The 19,155-nt window shown below is 46.5% G+C and overlaps 1 protein-coding gene across 4 annotated transcripts in view; it reads right to left on the bottom strand.

The window, feature by feature from the left end:
• Btbd9 (BTB domain containing 9) overlaps positions 1–19,155 on the bottom strand; it is a 381,249-nt gene that overhangs the window by 49,916 nt on the left and 312,178 nt on the right. For all 4 annotated transcript variants that reach the window (XR_013046731.1, XR_013046730.1, XM_006983072.4 and 1 more), the window contains one exon: positions 16,673–16,780. Coding sequence is in view for 2 of the 4 variants with exons in the window: in XM_006983072.4 (XP_006983134.1) it covers positions 16,673–16,780 (108 nt within the window). In the remaining 2 variants the exon portion in view is untranslated. The remainder of the gene's footprint in view (positions 1–16,672; positions 16,781–19,155) is intronic.

Here is a 19,155-nt window from a genome sequence, read left to right on the forward strand (position 1 = left end):
CTTCTGTGAGGCGATGCTGTCTACATGTGTGGTGGTTCCCCACGGGCTCACGTATATGAACACCCAGTCCCAGTTGGCGTGGCTGGGGAGGCCATGGGACCTTTAGGAGGTGCAGCCTGTCTGTCATGGGGCAGGCCTTTTCAGTGTCCGTAGTTTCACTTTGCTCTCTGCTCTCTCTCAGCTCCCTGCACCCAGGGAAATGCTGCTAGCTAGCTTGCTGTTCCTGCTGCCATGCCATGTGTCCTGGCCATGAAGGATTCTATCCCCCTGGACCATAAAGCATACGCCCCTTCTTCTCTAGGTTGTTTATGCACATTATCACTGCAACAGGAAAGCAACCAGCATATCAGGCAGTGGTCTATCTTCTCTTTTCTTCATAACTCCTCCAGTACAGAGGTTATCAACTTGTTCTAATGAACAGATATGACCGTCTGTGCAAGATGGTGCAAGGTCACCTCTTAAATTAGCTGTCAGCTTACAACTTCTGCATCTTATTGCAACTGTTCCCTGGTTTTAGCAAGTCACAAAGGAAGGTAAGCATGGGACAGATGTCTGCAGGAAGGTTCTGTCAGACATTGGTACCCAGGGACCACAGAAACAGCACCAGGGCTCCCATCCCAGGGATCCACAGGCCTCTCTGACATCACAAACCGTCACCTGCTGGTCCTGTTCAGGGTGGAACCATCGAGTCCTACAGAAGGAAATGCATGATTAAATGATGTAAGCTCTACCCCGGAAAGGGGAGAGGCAGGCAGCATGGTGAGAAAGCCAGCTTAGGTTATTAAGAAAGATGTGTAGTCTTATGGTGTAAGATCATCCAGGGAATGCGAAGCTATGTTGACACAGAGGTGAGGAAGGTTACAGTGTAAAGCTTTTGTCTATTTACATTTTAAGTGTATTTTCTTGTGATTAATAAAATTAAAAATCAGTGCAAGCACCCCATCTAATCTTGAAATCATGTGACTTGGGTAAGAAAAGCACATGGAATGAAGAGATGCTTCCTCTCTCAGTAAGGGCACTGAGTCACTGGGAAGAGTTCCCTTTATACTAAAGATAGAATCTCTTATAGGAAATTTAAAACAATAACTTGACACTTGGCAGTTTTATGATCCAAGCTATTGAGCTAGCTTCAACATACACTAATCCCTTGAGCAAAAGCAGGAGATGACAGTGGAAGCCAGCTCAAGACCGCACAGCCTCCTTTAATTAGAGATGGCTATTTTAGAACCGTTGTATTTGCCTCTGACAGTTCAGGACAAGAGTAACCATTACACATTTTGGACAAACTTGGAAAGCTAACTTGTCAATCTATTTTGTGGGAAACTATGACTCTGAAACTATATCATGTTGGTGTGAAAGGAAAACACCTGCTTTTGGCTATAACTAAAGCCAAGCAGAATGCCCCTTTTTTCCCCAGCAAAGTGGTAGATGACATTTTCCTTGGTACAGGGTTACAGTTTATATAGAGTGCAAGTGCTCATTACAAACACGGACTATCGTACTTATCACCAGAGAGGGCAGTTAGGACGGTGGACAGGAGTGGAACCAAACACCATCCATTACTGAGCCGCCCCATGGCTGAGCAACAGCTTCAGGACAAAACCCAACAAAAGGCTAAATAGCAGAGTGCAGGCTCCAATCCTGCCATCTCTGGAACAATGAGCACTCAAAGGCATACTTGAACTTCCTCTAGCAGGCTGCAAGAGACACAGTGATTTGTATTTATCCACCAGGCCAACCTCACCTGCCTGTGCAGCACAATTCCTGGTTAAAAGCATGTGCTTTACTCCTCAAGACTCAACCAGAGAAGATGTGGCCCACCTCAGTGTGTCCCAATTCACAGATCCTCCAAGGGCACCTGGATCACAGCATCTTACTCTGGCAGGGTCCTGAGCCCCTGGAGTGTGCTTAAGCAGTGAGCCCACAGGTAGGTGCCAGCTCAGTGTCTGGCCTAAAGCAATGGCTCAGAATAAGCCTGCCAAGTCAGGCTTTTGAGCTAACCTGGGCCCCCTGCCTCACAGACTGGGGTTCCTAGCCGAGAAGTGAATCAGTACCAGTTGAATTATAATGTTAATTAGGAAGTGGTAATAGGAGAAAACTGCAGCAGTTCTCTTCCCAAATGTAAAAGGCTTAAGAGGGCTGTGTCTTCTAGGCCCTTCTCATCTCCTCAGACATTTATAGTTAATTAATATTAATGCTGGAATATCATACCACTGTGACATGAAGTTATAAATCTGAAATCAGACTACAAGTCCACAAATGCCTCTGTAATTGTGGCTGCTTTTTTTCCCCCAAACCCCCTGACTACTGCTTGATGTTATGGGGTTCTCTGGTCATCTCTGTGCAATGGGGCTCAGTTAGCCTGCCAGCAGCACCTGCTGACAACAGGCAGAGGCTTTGGGAACAGGGGCTAATGGTGCTGTGAGGGCATGAACTTGAGTCCTGTTTGTTTAAATCTGGGACTTCAACAATAGGGTGGTACAAGATTGGATCTTCAGTTTAAAAAAAAATGTGTTCAGAAGATTGAGATACATGAGACAAATAAGTAGGCTTCCAGGGTCCTTCCTTCCCACATTCTCAAAGTACCCTAGAGGAGAGACCATACAGTCGGAAGATTCAGCAGCTCCCTGGAAAACAAAACCAGCTACTCTAGCCTGGCACTGCCACACAGTTGCTGCTCCCAGCCTGCATGAGGCCCTTTGCTGAAGCAGAAATTCACCCCGAGGCTCTGAGCACCAGAGATGGCAAGCAACAATGACTAAGACCGATTCTGTCGCAGGGAACATGGGCTCTCTGGGACAACTTTAATGCTGCCTGGAGGGAGAAGGAAAAACTAGATGGCCATTCAGCAGGTCCAGGTTGCCAAGCCATGTCACTAGGGCACAAACATTCTTTTGTTTTGTTTATGATTGTAATACGGCTCTGTATTGTTAGATACATGTGGATAAAGGAGAGACAAAACAAGGTCTGTGAAGAGAGCCTCCCTCCCTTCCCCCACAGCAGCTGGCAAATGTGTGCAATTCCAGATGATCACCACCCTGAAACTACACTCTAAAACTTTGTAAGAAATGTTTATTACTGATACTCAGTGCATAATTTACAACACTGTGCTCAAATTCACTTACACTCCATTTCAAGGGATCATGAAAAGAAAATGTCAACTGTGGGGGAAATATGCTTTAAGGGTCCTGGCTTAAAACAAAAGGAAAAACACACATGCAAGTCCCACTCGGTGGAAGGAAATAGTTTAATAAATGGCCTAATGAACAGTGTAATGATTTTTTAAAAGTAGGTAACAGAAAGAAAAAGTAAGGAAAACAGAGGCTAATATGCTGTAAAGCTGGATAATGAACCCCTGGGTGATCTAGATTTGAATATTGGTGTAGGGACTGTACTTTAAAAACGTAATTTCAAACTATGAATTATGATACAGCTATTAGGCTGTACAAATTAACATTCTGGGGAAGAAGTAACAGTGATTATAGATAGGAAATCATGTAAAAATAAAGGTGGGTTTCTCTGCAGTCGGGGGCCTCTGCTACAACTCTGGAAGTCAGTCTATTTCTGACTTTTACACCGTATGTTTTAAAATCTGAGTTCAGAGGACCTTTGATTGTAAACTCACTGTTTCTCTGTTGTAATGTGGACCAAGGGCAGGGGGTCAGGGGCCAGAAAACATTCCTACTTTATGCTATGCTCTGAATATATCTATATTCTCACAGTACTACTGTAATCTTTCTTTTAAAAAAGCCATGGTGTTAGTTGGGCAGCAGTGGTGCACGACTTTAATCCTAGCACTTGGGAGGCAGAGGCAGGTGGATCTCTGAGTTTGAGGCCAGCCTGGTCTACAGAGCAAGTTCCAGGACAGCCAGGGCTACACAGAGAAACCCTGTTTCAAAAACAAAACAAAACGAAACAACTCTCAAAACAAAAACCAAATCTACCCCAAACAAACAAACAAACAAACAAACAAACCAACAACCGTGGTATTACAAGTCATACAAAGTTCTGAGGACAGGAACTTAGAGCCAGGACACATGGGTCCTGATCCGTACCCCACCATGAGATGTGAAGTTGGGAAAGCACTGTGTTCTCCACCTCACCTTCCCATTTGCACAGAGGAAGCCTGGACTAAGACTTTCAAAGGCTCTTAAAGTGGTTTCTGATGCTAGTCCTCTGGATTGTTCCTGTTGCTGCTATTGTACAGACAAAGGGGTAACATGGATATGACACTAAAATGTCTGCTGGTCTCTTCAGGACTTCTCCTGGTACTGCAGCATGGGCCTCCTGTGCAAAGTCTTCAGCTAACATGAAACTAAATGAAAGCTGGTTAGGCTGTGGATATGACCATAGAGCAACGAGCTTCTGTGGAATGCGCTGGCCCTGTCTGTACTTCAGGAGGACAGTGACAGTTTACAATGAAAGATGGCTGGAATTTTATAGCATCATTTCCTCCCAATCTATCTTTCTCCCTTTGTCCCTTCTGGGATACAGACCTAAGAATCCAAAAAAAATTATTATCAAATTGTATGAAAAAGTATCCAAGGATCAGGTCAGGAAGAACTGATCACTGGTTGGGGTCTTAGGAGGAACTGGGGAGGCAGAAACTCGAAGGTGAGCCGGAAGAAATAAGGACGCCTGAGCTGAAGCATGGACTTGGTAACTAGTCTGGACTAAAAGTCAAGTAGAACTCAGCTGTGAGGAGAGCACTACAGCGGGAAGGCTCAGGAGCTTGGCTGGGTCAGAGCACTATGGAAATGACACACGTGAGGTCTAACCACACGCTGCAGTAGTGAACAGGACATTGGAAAACAAGACAAGAGCTGGTCATGAGGAGACAAAGGACACACTAGGTATAGTCTGGGACTGTCTCCAGCGGGCAGATGAAGCTGCTCTATGGGGACAAAGAAGTTACGAGCAGTAACGACCAGGGCTACAGACTCTAGAACAGCAAGGAACAAACAGGACAGAGGGGATCTACCAGGGCCTACTAAAGACACAGCAAGAAAGAGGCACGGAGGTCTGTGGGACAGAAGCCATGGGAAGAGAGAGCATGGAGCCAGGGGGTTCAAGGGAGGGTAGAAACTGGAAGGAGTCACAGGCCAACTGTGGAGAGCAAGTGAAGGGAAAGAGGCTAGGTGAGGAGGGCCCAGTGGGAGGAGCTGCAGGGCAGGGCGAGCAGATGGTGAGTGTGAGCAGTGTGCCGTCTTTAGGAAGGAACCAATGGGAAGGATGCAAGGAAGAGGGGAACCCAAGAGACTAAGACAGTTAGTTAGGAAGAGTGCTCCTCAGCCACAGAGCTGACTCCTCAAGCCCCCTCCACCCTCTTTCTTAAGCCTAGGAAGAAAACACAAGTCTCTTCACACTCTGGGATAGGACTGAGCCAGTATTAATCGGTATGTGATCACCAAGAAAACCTCACTGGGACTTAGGAGGCTGGCTCAAACTTTCAGGCTATCATCTGGAAACTGAGGCTGGTCACTCTAAAAGGTGTGCTCTCCCGTCCTGTGCCTTTGCTCAAGGACAACCCATGGGTCTCTCCTGCCATGTTTCAGAGATGCCATGCTGACCATGGGTTTCTAGAATGAACATCTATGACGACTGCTACTGTGGTCTCAGTCTGCTCTAGGGTTGAGAGGCAGGTCCTACACCTTGTGCCACAGCAGAAGGCCAAGGCGATGCAGCATACCCAGCCAGTGCTGGGGCGCGATGCTCTGGTGCCACCCAAGGCCAGGAGAGGTGGCTGGGCTCCAGGGCCTCAGAGCTAGGACCACTCTGTATTCAGATTTTCCTTGTAGCAAGAGGCACACAAATGTCTTGTGAGTAGTTTTGAGTCTCTCTCCAAGAGTTCAAGGTCAGTGTTCTTAAAAAAAATAATAAATTTTTTAAACTTATTACTCTGAAAATTCAGAGAAACCTTTGAGACCTATTAACCTGAACAAAGCTGGGATTTTAAGTCAAATCCATTTCTGACGTGAATGGGGCACAGCTGGTACAAGTTCTAACTAAAAGCACTTGGCCTTCCATAAAGAACTTTCCCAACAGTAGTTAGAGAGAGATGTAATGGGACACCCAGCCTATAACCAACCTCTAGTGACACACTGTTACTGGGGATCCAAGTCATAACCTGAGGGACAATGAGTAGATGTGGGGAGCAGAGAATACTGAACCTCTGGCAGCCATGAAGTAAAGTCTGGGGACTGGGCTGTCACTAATTCAAAGATGGCAGATGGACAATGGAAGAGCAGCTGGGAGGACACACCCAAATCAACACAAACAGACACTATTGGGGCCACTCTCCTCTCCTCCCACCAGCTCATCTTGCTCCATGTGTTAGCATCTGAACTGGGGTGCATGGACTTCCTGATGAAACTCAGAGATGGCAGATAAAGGTGTCTAGACATCTCTGCAAGTGAAGCCAATGTGTGCGCACACTCGGAGACAGTGATGGTGCTTACACATCTATTCACTCAGACCAGTAAATGTGGGCCTATGAGTGCTGGGCCATTGCTAGGCTCCAATGGATAAACGAGTGAGGAAAGGAGCTGGACCCCTCTTCTCTTGTCTTGTCCAGTGGAGAAGTAGCAATTTAACTATATGCAAATGAACGCCATGAGACATTTCAGTCACCCGATGGGTGGTGAGCCAGATTTTGCTTGAAGTGGAGAGTCTTGACTATGTACCTGTGATGAACTGGTCAAAAGGCGGCAGTGTGGGCCCAGACTGGGCCACCACCACAAGTACAAGGACAGAGCCATGTGTGACGGGGATGGAAGGGAAGCTAGAGATGAGAACTGAGAGCAGGTAGTGAGATGGGTGGCTGGAGAGGCAGGGGAGAGCCAATAGCTCGACCCCAGCTATGTGAGGAATTTTGGTTCTGATTCCGAGATCAAGGGCTCCTAAGCAGGGAAGATGATAAAGCTGTGCTTGGAAAGCCCACTCTGGCTCTAGCATGTGCAGTCAATCTGTGAAGAGTGTAGAGAAAAGTGGGGAGACCAGCTAGTCAACTGGAGGAATGACCAGTTGAACTAGTGTGACCTTTATTTATTTGTCACTTGAAATATAATAGTAATATGAAAGGTATCCCATGACAAAAGATTCTCTCCGATGGTCACACAGCTCATGAAGAAAGTTTCATTAAGGTATGCTTCATTTTTCATACTTTCATAAATTCAGAAAGTTATTATCCTCACAGAATAATGCAGCTCTGTGGCTAAACAAGAAAGATGGGAATGAGAGCTGGGAGATTCTCAGTTACTACCCAAGATGACTGTTTCCATCAGCTGTCAAACATTCTGGGTAGGGAGGATTCTCACCCTCAACCTGCAGACAGTCCAAAGTTAGTAATCAGGCAATTCACATGCTCAGCCCCCAATCTGTTTCCTACATGTCTTCCCCTATACGGATAAAGTTTTACATACAAACTTTATGTACAAAGTCCTCTTTAAAAGCACAGGTATGGCCAACTAATTGCCTGTTGATGTTCTGGTCTCTAAAACACTCATCTACTTAAGGCCTTTCTTCGCTCAGAAGCAGCAGTGTGGCTCAAAGGCGCCTCTGAGTCTGGAGTGGCACCCAGGCCCCTCCACAGACAAGCTCTGATACTCAGGAATCTGCCCCCTTTCAAACTTCATCTGTGTGTTTTATCTGAAGTCTGCTGGAGGGGGGGGGGGGTCGGCGGATGGAGGTTCCTCTTACAAGGATGTGTCTCTTTATCCTTCAGGTTCTTAAAGTCTTGACAAAAATTAACATCAGAGTTTGCCCTTTAAAAAATAAAGGGAAGAACATGACTGGCTTTTTCATTATTGTCAAAGTGTGAAAAAATGGAATTAAATATGAAGAGAGAAAATACAATCTCCACCCAGCTGTTTGAAGTGACAATTACACATCCAGCACCCATTAATTGGCCTGCCCTCCAGCAGGAAGGAGTAAACATGCTCCAAGCCAGCAGGAGGGAGAAGAGGGCGGGGCCTGGACTTTCAGCCTTCCCTGAAATGGAACCTGACGCTGAGAATTTCTCACCAGCGGCAACAATGGTGGAGACATCACCCTCTTCACAACCCACCTGCTGCAGCTGACAGGATGGCTCGGGGCTAGAGAGCATGTTTGGCTCTTGCAGAGAACCTGGGTTCGGTTCCTAGCACCCACATGGTGGCTCACAACCAGTTTCAAGGATCTGATGCCCCTTTCTGATCTCTGAGGGAGCTGGACACATACATGGTATACATAATACATGCAAGCAAGCATTCAAACACATAAAAACAAACAAAACACTTGCCTTTTGGCATGTTTGTGACAATGAGCACTTTACATACGACTCCAAACTGCATGGCTAGCCATGACTTCCTAGAACTAACTCAATGCTTTTGGTATGCTGAATTCTGGCTAAGAGATAAAACAGGTGGGGAAATGCTTTCTAAACTGTCGCCAAGGCAAAGTCAATCACTAGGTTTAAATATGCTGGTTTTCATTCTCACACTCCCAAAGAGGCTCTAACTCTCCACCCTCAGTGTCCTGCTGTCCTCAGCCAGGGAAGCGCTTGGAAGAAGAAACATAACTCCTCTTCTTTCTCAGATTCCCAGTGGATAAAGAAGTTACAGAAAGAGCCCAGACAGCCATGTGCTTCCTGGGGTCTGACTGTTTGAACATGCAGCCAGGGGCATAGTGCTCCTCAGATGTGGATGCCATCATGTGGAGAGCAGGGAGCAGACAGGGGTGGGGGTGGGTGGGAGGGGCAGGTCTTCCCAGGACACAGGGACTGTGAGGCATATACTGGGGAAGTCAGGGAGAAGATTTCATATCAGAATGCTGTAGAAACTGTGTAGGCTCAAGCCTGGCTCAGTCGGGAGGCTGGCAGGCCCTCCAGGAGGGCTGGGAAGAGGGTGCTGCTTGGGCCCTTGGTATCAGGTACCCTAGAAGCTGCTGGGCTAGAGTTCCACACCACTCACTTCCTTGATTTAGTACCGACAGAGGAGAAAGCAGGTTGCTCTGCCAGCCCAGCTATGCAAATGCAGGCAGGGGCACACAGCTACAGAGCACTTCTATCTGTAGCAAGAAAGGTTTCCTCAAATGAGGCTTTTTCTACAAATATTTTTCCATGAAATATGTGTAAATTGGTAAAAAGATATAGAAATTTTGAAATAACCATGCTACAATCCACAGAAGAAAATTTGAAATAATCATGCTATGTACAATCCACAGACCCAGAGAGGCTAGGTAACAAGGAAAGCCCAAGGGGGGATGTTTGGATATCCCTGGGAAGGGTAATATAATAGATTTTGTGGGTGGACTGGGACAGGTGGGGATGAGAACATGAGGGATCGGTGGGGGATGGAGGGGAAGTATACCAAAAGAGATAACTGGAAAGCACATTTCTGGGTGAGATAGAAACATGGTGCAAGGGAAACTCCCAGGAATCTACAAGGAGGACCCCAGTTAAGTCTCCTAGCAACAGTGGATATATAGCCTGAACTGACCATCTCCTGTGACCAAGCAAGACTTCCAGTGGAGGGTTAGGACACCAACCCAGCCACATGACCTTTGACCTACAGTCTGTCCTGCCTATGGGATGTGCTGGGTAAGAGCAGTAATGAGACTAAGGGGGTGTGGCCAACCAATGACTGGTCCAGTCTGAGGCCCATGCCATGAGTGAGCCCACCCCTGACACTGCCCGGAGAGCTAGGACCCAGAGGCTGAATAGCCCAGAGACCTAGGATAGAACAGAACATGACTAGAGGGAAAAAATGTCAATGTAATGATGCCTAGTCAAAGTCTGCGCTACTCATACATTGGTGCCTAGTCCAATTGTCATCACAGAGGCTTCATTCAGCAACTAATGGAAAAAGATGCAGGGACCCACAGCCAACATCAGGCTACATTCGGGGAATCCTGCTGAAGAGAGAAAGGATTGTAGAAGCCAGAGGGGTCAAGAACACATAAGAAAACCCACAGAACCAACTAACCTGGGCTCATAGGAACTCAGAGAGCCTGAATGGACAATCAGGGGAGCCTACATGGGACCAACCTAGGCCCTCTTCATATATGTGACAGTTGTGTAGTTTGGCCCACTTGCGGGGCTCCTAACAGTGGGAGCAGGGCTGCCCCTAGTTCTTTGTGTGGCTTTTGGGACCCTACTCCTCATACTGGGTTGTCTTGCCCAGCCTTAATACAGGGGAGGTGCTTAGTCCTATGGCAACCTGATACGCCATGTTTTGTTGATATCCATGGGAGTCTTGCTCTTTTCTGAACAGATAGGGAGGAGGAGTGGATGGGGGTGGGAATGGGAGGAGAGGAGTGAGGGGAAAAACAAAAAAGAAGAAAAAAGTTTCCTCAAATGCAGCTTTTTCTAAAAATATTTTTCCAGGAAATATGTGTGAATTGGTCAAAAATATACAAAATTAGAAATAATTCCCATAACCCAACTGCACAAGGGCAATTACTATTAACATGATAGCACACACAGTTCCTTTGGGTTTTCTACCATCTCCTCCTTCTTTTGATTACACGCTTACAGTCCTGGACTCTGCTTTATCACCCTCAGTGTACATGTGTTTCTCTCTGCAGCATCGTTTTTAATGAATTCTTACACTGGAAAACCCTGAAGCCTTTCAGGAGGGAGCTGGGCAGCCAATCTGGCAGGCAGACATTACTCTGTGAGGACACTGTGTAAGGATTTTGTCCGTAATTATGTCACCAGCCTGCGATGGCGTCCCTGCCTAAAAAGGGGGAGGGCTCTGTGCGTCCCCTTCTCTTTCTGCTCTCTTTCCTTCCGTCTGTCCTCTCCCCCCCACCCCCACCCTCACCCTCCCAATAAAGCTCTAAAAAGGTAACCATGGCTTGTGACTCTTCTGACCAGCACTCTCCTCCGTTGGCACGGCCGCCACGGGCAGTGGCCAGCCACGAGCAGCGCCTTAACGTAACCAACAGAGTGGGGCCCACGAGTTAGGCCAGAGGTCCCAGATTGTAACCAGAGAGCTCTCAATGACAAGAGTCTCTATTTCCACCACCACTCAATTCATTAGACCTAATCTTTACATTTGCCAAAATGCTTGCCACGGCACTGCTCCGGGAGACAGAAGAAGGTTAAGGTCACTACTACTTTGACAGACAAAGAACTGGTTACAGTGTGAACACAATGAGGTCAGCACTTGAGAAATACACCCCAACAGGAGGTAAGACAACTGCAGGACAGGTTAGGCAGAGAAAAAGACAGAAAACAGTGCAAGGCACTGTTCTACCAATGAGTGACCCTAAGGGACCGAACTACCAATGGATGATCCTAAGGGACCGGACTACCAATGGCTGACCCTAAGGGACCGAACTACCAATGGGTGACCCTAAGGGACCGAACTACCAATGGCCGACCCTAAGGGACCGAACTACCAATGGCCGACCCTAAGGGACCGAACTACCAATGGCCGACCCTAAGGGACTGGACTACCAATGGGTGACCCTAAGGAACTGAACTACCAATGGCCGACCCTAAGGGACCGAACTACCAATGGCTGACCCTAAGGGACCGAACTACCAATGGCTGACCCTAAGGGAGCTGCAGCCTTTGGGGAACTTTAGATGCAAGATGGCAGGGCACACATTACACCCACTTTTGCTTTTCTCCACTTCTGAAAGCCTCTACTATGGCTTCCAAGAGCCACAAAGGGAAAGCAGGCACGGTGGCTCACATCTGTCACACTAGCACCCTTATTATCTGCTTTTGACATGCCTTTTCTGAAGAAACTTCATCTACAGATTTACAGTGCCTATCAATGGTCTCAACTAAATATTCAGATCAAAAGACCAAACAAGTATACTGGACATCAGGGCGACCGTGAGAGAGAATGGAGAAGCGACCAACCGCAGGACAGCACCGGGTGTTTCTTCCTTGTAGCAGTTCACACAACTGGGTGTCCTGCACGGTGTGACTCAGTAATAGGCGGGTGGAGACCCTGCGAGATAAACTTCACACTCCAAATACAAAGCATCCTCCCTTGCCATAGCCTGAGCTCTGTCTCAGAATAACAGGGCATGCCCGGGTACAAAGTCATCCCTCCCAGGGAGTCCCAGCTGGAGCTTCTGACCACGACCTACAGCCTCCCAGGCCAGAGATGATTTTTATCATAAGCAATGCTGCTTAACAGCATAGCTAATATTCTACTTCTGTGAGGTTTCGTGGACAATGGACCAAGAAAGGGAACTGGGTCCAAGGTCAACATCTCATTCACAGAGAAAGGATTTTGTTAACCCTTCAACATTCTTAAAAAAAAAAAAGCCAGCCTAGATAGGAAAGAAAAGAAATCTTAGGTCAAAACCGCAGAGTAGGTTAGGAAGCAATTTGCTCAGAATTAACCAATGAGTGCACAGGAAGCTCCAGATGCTTTGGGATCAGAAAAACAAAGCAATTAGGAGCCTTGGGCAACAAAAAGCTGATTAGGCAGCTACTTAGCAGTGGGATCATTGCGAGCACTCACAGAACCCCATTCCTCTGCTGGAATCCAGCACACAGCTCTGCTGGAGGGGGGGTGGGCATGTGTTTAGAGGTGCAGCATAGTGTTTCCCTCAATGAACAATGACTAGATATTGTGTGGACAGTGTTTAGAGACCCACAACATCACAATGACTTCTTAGTTGTTTCCTTTTCAGGGTCTCTATGGCCACACAGAAAGTTTAACTCTAAGTTATAGCAAAAATAAGCATCACAAACCTTTACAATATTAATGTGGTCAAACAGCTGACAGAAAAGGGGAAAAGAAAAGAAAGACAAAAATCAGAAGTAGGAGAGAGAGCAAAACACAGGTATCCATTTCTCCATCAACATCGTGGGAAGTCAAGAGGTTCCTTCCTTAATGGATGGACCAGAACGTAGAAGTAAGGTATACTGTTCATTTTTAAATGCTGCATTATATAGAACTAAAAAGAAAACATACCCCAGAAGAGAGAAGGAGGTTACTACGCTGGTAAATGAATAAGGAAGAAGATGCTGTTGGTAGTATGGAAGTCAGCAGGAGACAAAAACAAAATCTACCAGCAAGTCAAAGGTACTCCCTCTGAGGAGTGGACAGAGGTGCAAAGGTCAAGGTTGGCTCTCTGCTTACATCCCCCTGTATTGTTTAATGTTCTACGTGCTGTTTGCATTTGTTAGAAAAGATTAGGGTTCTACAATTTAGAGGAGAGCAGAGGAAGGGAATGTAAGGTCTGAAGGTTAGAACAAGAGGCGCACAAACATTTTTTAAAAACTGTCAATACCAAAGCGTGATTATCCACAACAGGAAGAATCCTTCACCTTGAAAGCAAGCCAGAGCAGAGCCAAGCATCCAGGGCTAAGGCCTCTGCGTACCTGACCACCCCTACCCATGCTACTTCTCAGTTAGAACAGGTACAGCTCTAGAAGCTAAAGGAAGCTTCTCTTGACATTTGCTCTGCAGCACGTTAGTTAGAGAGCTGTTTGCACATCTTTTGAAGGACTCCATTAAGGTGTGTGTGTGTGGGGGTAGAGTAAATTGAGATTGCATCTATAAAGGTAAAATCATAACTACTGGTTCCACTGATTCTAATGGAGTTGACAGAATCTTGTCCTTCTTTTTCTTCTCTCTTGTTCTGATGAATCATCCACAGCTTATTAATATGTAAAACGCTACTGGAGAACCTGAGTGCTGCAATCCAAGTGGAAATCTTGTCAATTATTTAAGTCGATCAATTAAGGGAAACAAACCAATAAGATGCTGATGGCCATGCAAAGGCACTGAGCGAACCTGTACACCGAGGATTTTCTCACTCACAAAACCCCAGTGAGTTCACTACCACCCATTAGGACAGGCATCTGTGCAGAACGAGTAGACTCTTGCTGAAGGCCTGTGGAGCTCTCTGGATGGACACTTGTAAATTAAAGTGCACGTGACAGAGGGGTTGTCAGTACCGCCAAAGATGGTGGGCTGTGGGGAAGCACTCTGGCCTGGGGGCTGTGCTCAACAGCTGGCTCTGGAGAGAGCGATGGGCAGCCGGCTCGTGGGCCTAGAGGTGTGCTGGTTTGTAAAGGGCTCCAGCAGTGTGGGAGAAAGATCACCCCCTTTTCCTCTTTCTCCACCCAGGGTAGTGTGGTGTTCTTCAGTAAAACCTGGGGACTATAAAGCTTGTGCTAAGTGGCAAAGAGTCCTGAATTAAAACTTGACCTCTGCTCCTTGGAAAAGATGGTTCTTCTCTCCAAACTTAATTTTCTCTTTTATAAAATGAGGGCAATGTTCCACTAGGCACCCTGTACTCAGACAACGAGATACAATACATGAAAGTACTGGAATACTAGTTAGCAAATAGTAGTTTGTTTTCCTACACTGTGGCCAAGTGCTCACAACCTTCACGCTCCCCTAAGAAGTGGCGGTCTAGGCACGCTCGAGTATAATGGCTGTTTTTGTCCTCAGTGGTACACGAGTGTAAGGAATGCACACTGTGCAAGCCCGGGCTTCTTAGAAACAGCTATCACCTCTCTTTCTGCTTCATGACCTGTAGCTGCTAGACACAGAAGATGCTGATGAGGCCCCAAACAACGATGAACCCACAAGAAGGGGCCACTTGACAAGCCACCCTGTTACAGGAAGCTGTTAGACATTGAAGCTTATCTGTTAGAGCCCCAATGTGAATGTCACCATAAAACACGGTGTGCAGTAACACCAGCAGCGCTGGCGGTGTTGAACACTGAGTCTGACACACTGTCATCAATGGCATTAAGAAATCATGGACCAGGGACATAGTTCAGTGAGAGCAAATGCCTAGAGGCACTCTGGCAACCAACCAACCAATCAACCAAAGAGACAGACATTAAAAAAGAAATTATAGCCAAATAAGCGCACAAAACGATGCTCAGCAGCATCAGCCATAGGAAATGCGAACCAGAGCCTCAAGGGTGTCCACTTCATCGTCCCGGGACTAACTGTGGCTCACAGATGACAAGGCCAGCGAGACTGAGAAACTGGTCCCTCACAGGCTGCTGAAGGCCATGCAAAGTGGCTCAGTGGTTTTTCAAGCAGGTAAATACAGTTACTCTAATAGCAGTGCTGATGGCGTTGAGCACTGAGTCAGACACACTGCCATCAATGCCATTAAGAAATATTACGAAACAACTTCACTCCTCAGTACCCTGAAGAACACTTAAACAGTACGTTCACACTCTCTCCTGTGCAGGAGTATGCGAAGCAGCCTTATTCATTAAAGCTAAAGAGGAAAACACAATTCAAACATCTGTCAGGATGAACAACTAAAGAAAATAAGGTCACACACTAGAAGATTATTCACCCAGACAAAAGGGAAATCTTCATCTATGATACAACTCATCTCCAGGATGAACTGGAGAACTGCCGAGGAGAACTGAGGACAAAGGTTATACAGTGTATGATTCCATAGGCTCCCCACATTTTGCAAATCCAGAGACAGAAAATAAATGACTAGATGCTGGAGCAGCTGGAGGGAAATAGGTTTATTTGGGGGAGGGGGTAATAAAACTGTTGCGGGTCATCAGACAGTGATGGTTGCACAATTCTGTGCATGTACTAAAAACTGCCCAGTTACACACTTGGAAGGTGAACTTCAAGTACATGAAGGTATTGTAGTTTGGATGTAAAATGCCCATGTGTAAAGGCTTGTTTGGTCACTAGCCTGTGGAGGTACTAGGAGTTGGTGGCCAGACCTAGAGAAAGAAAGTGAGGTACCAAGAGGCATGACCTGGCAAGTGATACTGGGGTTCCAGCGCCTCCTTCCTCCAGCTCCCCAGGGGCCACTTGCAAAGCTCATGGCCACAGGCAGGAACCTTGGGAACATGACCCCAAAGCAGCTGTTCTTCTATAGAAGTTGTTTCTCAGTGCTGTGTCATGGGGATGGAGATCGGACTAACACAGGATTGTAATGTGACTTGTTTTGTTTTGTTTTGTTTTGTTTTGTTTTTTGAGACAGGATTTCTCTGTGTAGTTTTGGAGCCTGTCCTGGATCTCACTCTTGTAGACCAGGCTGGCCTCGAACTCACAGAGATCCGCCTGGTTCTGCCTCCCAAGTGCTGGGATTAAAGGCGTGCGCCACCACCGGCCGGCTTGTAATCTGATCTTTAAAGATGAAGTCTCAGCTTTGCTGTGTTTTATCTCCCAGACAAAACTCTCCCTGAATAGGCACCAAGCCCTCTTCATGTGTCATTGTTCAAGACTGGCCAGAACAACCCACAGAATCCTTCTTTCTAGGTGTTCCCACAGCCAGGTAAGCTCAGAGACCCAACGCTGAAGGCCTGTGAAGAGCCTAAGGCTCATGGCTTTCCTTAGTTTAGGTACTGGCTGAGGTAAGGTTTGGTATGAGGAATGGCACGAGGTGAGAAGGAAGGCAGAGCCCCACAGTAACCACTGAAGCCAAATTCTTGGAGGAAGTAAACAGTCCTAAGAGGGTCATGTGGGGCTTGGAGGTCGGAGGCAGGACTGCACAGGAGTCTCTTGCTTTCCCAGTTTGGACATGTCAGTCATTTTCAAGTTCAGTTCCCAGGTAAAGCTTATTTGGGTATGGCAAGTAAACTCTCATTTAAACTCTTAATAGTCAAAACTAAAACAAAGGATCATGGGAATGCACTTCACCACCCTGGTGGTTGCATCAATCTTAGGGGCCTCTGACTCACAGAGGGCTGCCCTTGCAGTGAGAGGATGCTACTTACTTGCAGGAGACTTTCGTTCTGTCAGCCACCATGGTCCACTGCTGCTGATTGGTGGAAACCTCAACGTAGTAACTGTAGCTTCGATCGTCACAGTCCCAGAGTAGTAACCTGAGCAAAGAGAAAACACTACATTGACTTTGCACCCTAACTGCCATGGGGGCCTTGTGTCACCCCTCTCCTGTCCCCCGTGCCCCGCCCTGTTCCCAGGCTGTAGGGAGGGAATCCCAGCGAAAAGATGAAGAGAAGGGCTCAGTCAGGCTGTGGTCAGCTCTGTGGGAGTCCGCTTCACTGACCCCCCAACTCCAGGGAACCTCTGTCCTCTTAGCAGCAAAGTTCAGACTGGCTGAGGAGGAGGAGGAGGTCCCTGGGTCACCTTCTCAGGTTCTCCAGCTTTCCTCTGTTGCATCTGAGCTAGCTGAGGATAACATCCCAGAACACTGCTTGGGGAATCAGTGCTTTCTCACTGATGCTAACAAGCACTTATCATGTTCTGCTTCCTCCCATTTTTACGTTTCCACATGACTCTGATAAGATTACCTGATGTGGGAAAACAACTATTCATTAACTTCTAGAAGAGACTAGCCCTAGCACCCCAAAGTCTGTGGTTACTCAAGTCCTTCAGTAACATGACATCACACACACACACACACACACACACACACACACACACACACACACACACACAAAGTCTATGCAGTCATATATATTTATATACCTCTGACATATATGAATACAAATCTATAGATGTAGATAGATAGACACATGTATAAAGATGTGTGTCTGTGTATGCATGCATGCGCATTCTCCACAGACAAGGTCTTGTGCTGTAGGCTGGGCCAATGAGCCCATAATCCTGTTTCAACTTCTTGAGTGCTGTGATGACAGGGGCGTTACAGTCCACCTGGCCTCTTACACGATTCAAATTATCCTGAAGTTACTTATAACACCCAATACAAAGCAAATGTGATGTAAATAGTTTTTTTCTGTATATTTAAAGGAATTGACAAGAAAAAAAATCTGTGCCCTTTTATGCAAACAAAAAAAATTTAAATCAATGTTCAACTATGTGGACCCCAAGTGAGGGCCAAGTACACCAGAAAACATACTCATTATCTGGGAACTTACTATCTCGGTTCTGCTCTGAGCCCTCTTTCTGCTCAGCTGAGAACTTCAATGGACTATGAGTCCACTTATGTGAACTTCAAAGCAGAATTCACTTACCTACCAGTTTCAGAATAGCTGTTACTTCTAAGGAAGGTATTGATTGGAAAATGGGATGAGGACAACTTCTTGAAGGCTAGAAATGTGCTAGTTTGATCTCAGTGGTAGTTACATGGCTGCAGGAGCATGTAAATATTCATCACGCTATGCACAAAAGATGTGTGAACCACACACTCTACATGCATGGTTCTTCGATTAAAAACAGGATCTGGCCCGTTCAATACGGGATCTGTATTTGGCTTCTGATTTCCACTGTTAGTTAGCTTTGCCTAAACAAAGTATATGCAACGTCACACTTAACAGGAAGTGATATGCATGTGCTTCCAGTCAGCCACATCAGTGAGCACCCTGAAGGCAGTGCCCATGTCTAAGCCATTTTTCCATACCCAGAGCCTGGAACAGCACCTCACTTGGAGCCAGTGCTCAGTGGCTGTCAGCTGGGCAAGCACAACAGTAACAATGATGATGATGATGGCCAACATTTCTTTAATGCTTATGAGGATTAGGTCCTATGTCAAGTGCCTGCACAGTCTGGTCTATTAAATCCACCTGAATATCCTCTCAGCAAGCATGGTTACGATCCTCACATATATGGATGGTAAAAGTGAGTCTTGCGACCGTAAATACCTTATCTAAGCTTATTGTTAGTACTCGAAGGATGCAGGATTCCAACCTGGCATCCCCATTAAAAACCAGTTCTGTAATCACCTGCCAAGTACTCCTGTTGTTCCCACTTTATGTATCTGGATCACATTTCTACTCTAACCCATTACTCCATAACTGCCATTCCTAGTGTCCTCTTTAATCTTGGAATCACAGTCAAGGAAAATCCTTGCACAAGTTTTGTGTCATGCATGAGGCTACTATGGAGAATTACCGCTGCTGTGATTGTTTCTAGATATTTAACCTAGGGCTAGGCAAGTGTTCTACCACTAAGCTACGTTCACAGCCCTCTTACTTTGCCTTTTGAGGTGGTGTCTAAGTTGCCAAGGCTGGCCTTGAACTCTCACTCAGTAGTCCTAGGCAGGCCTTGAATTTTTATGTGCATTGAATTCCATGTGCATTGGTGTTTTTGCCTGCATGTATGTCTGTGTGAGAGTGTTGGATCCTCTGGAACTGAAGTTACAGACAGTTGTGAGCTGCCATGTGGCTACTGGGAATTGAACCTGGGTCCCCTGGAAGGGCAGCCAGTGCTCTTAACCACTGAGCTATCTCCCCAGCCCGGCCTTGAATTCTTTGAAGCTCTGTCTTCCACACCTCTG

The sequence above is a fragment of the Peromyscus maniculatus genome, chromosome 21 (genome assembly GCF_049852395.1).
Source record: "Peromyscus maniculatus bairdii isolate BWxNUB_F1_BW_parent chromosome 21, HU_Pman_BW_mat_3.1, whole genome shotgun sequence".
Taxonomy (NCBI): Eukaryota; Metazoa; Chordata; class Mammalia; order Rodentia; family Cricetidae; genus Peromyscus; species Peromyscus maniculatus.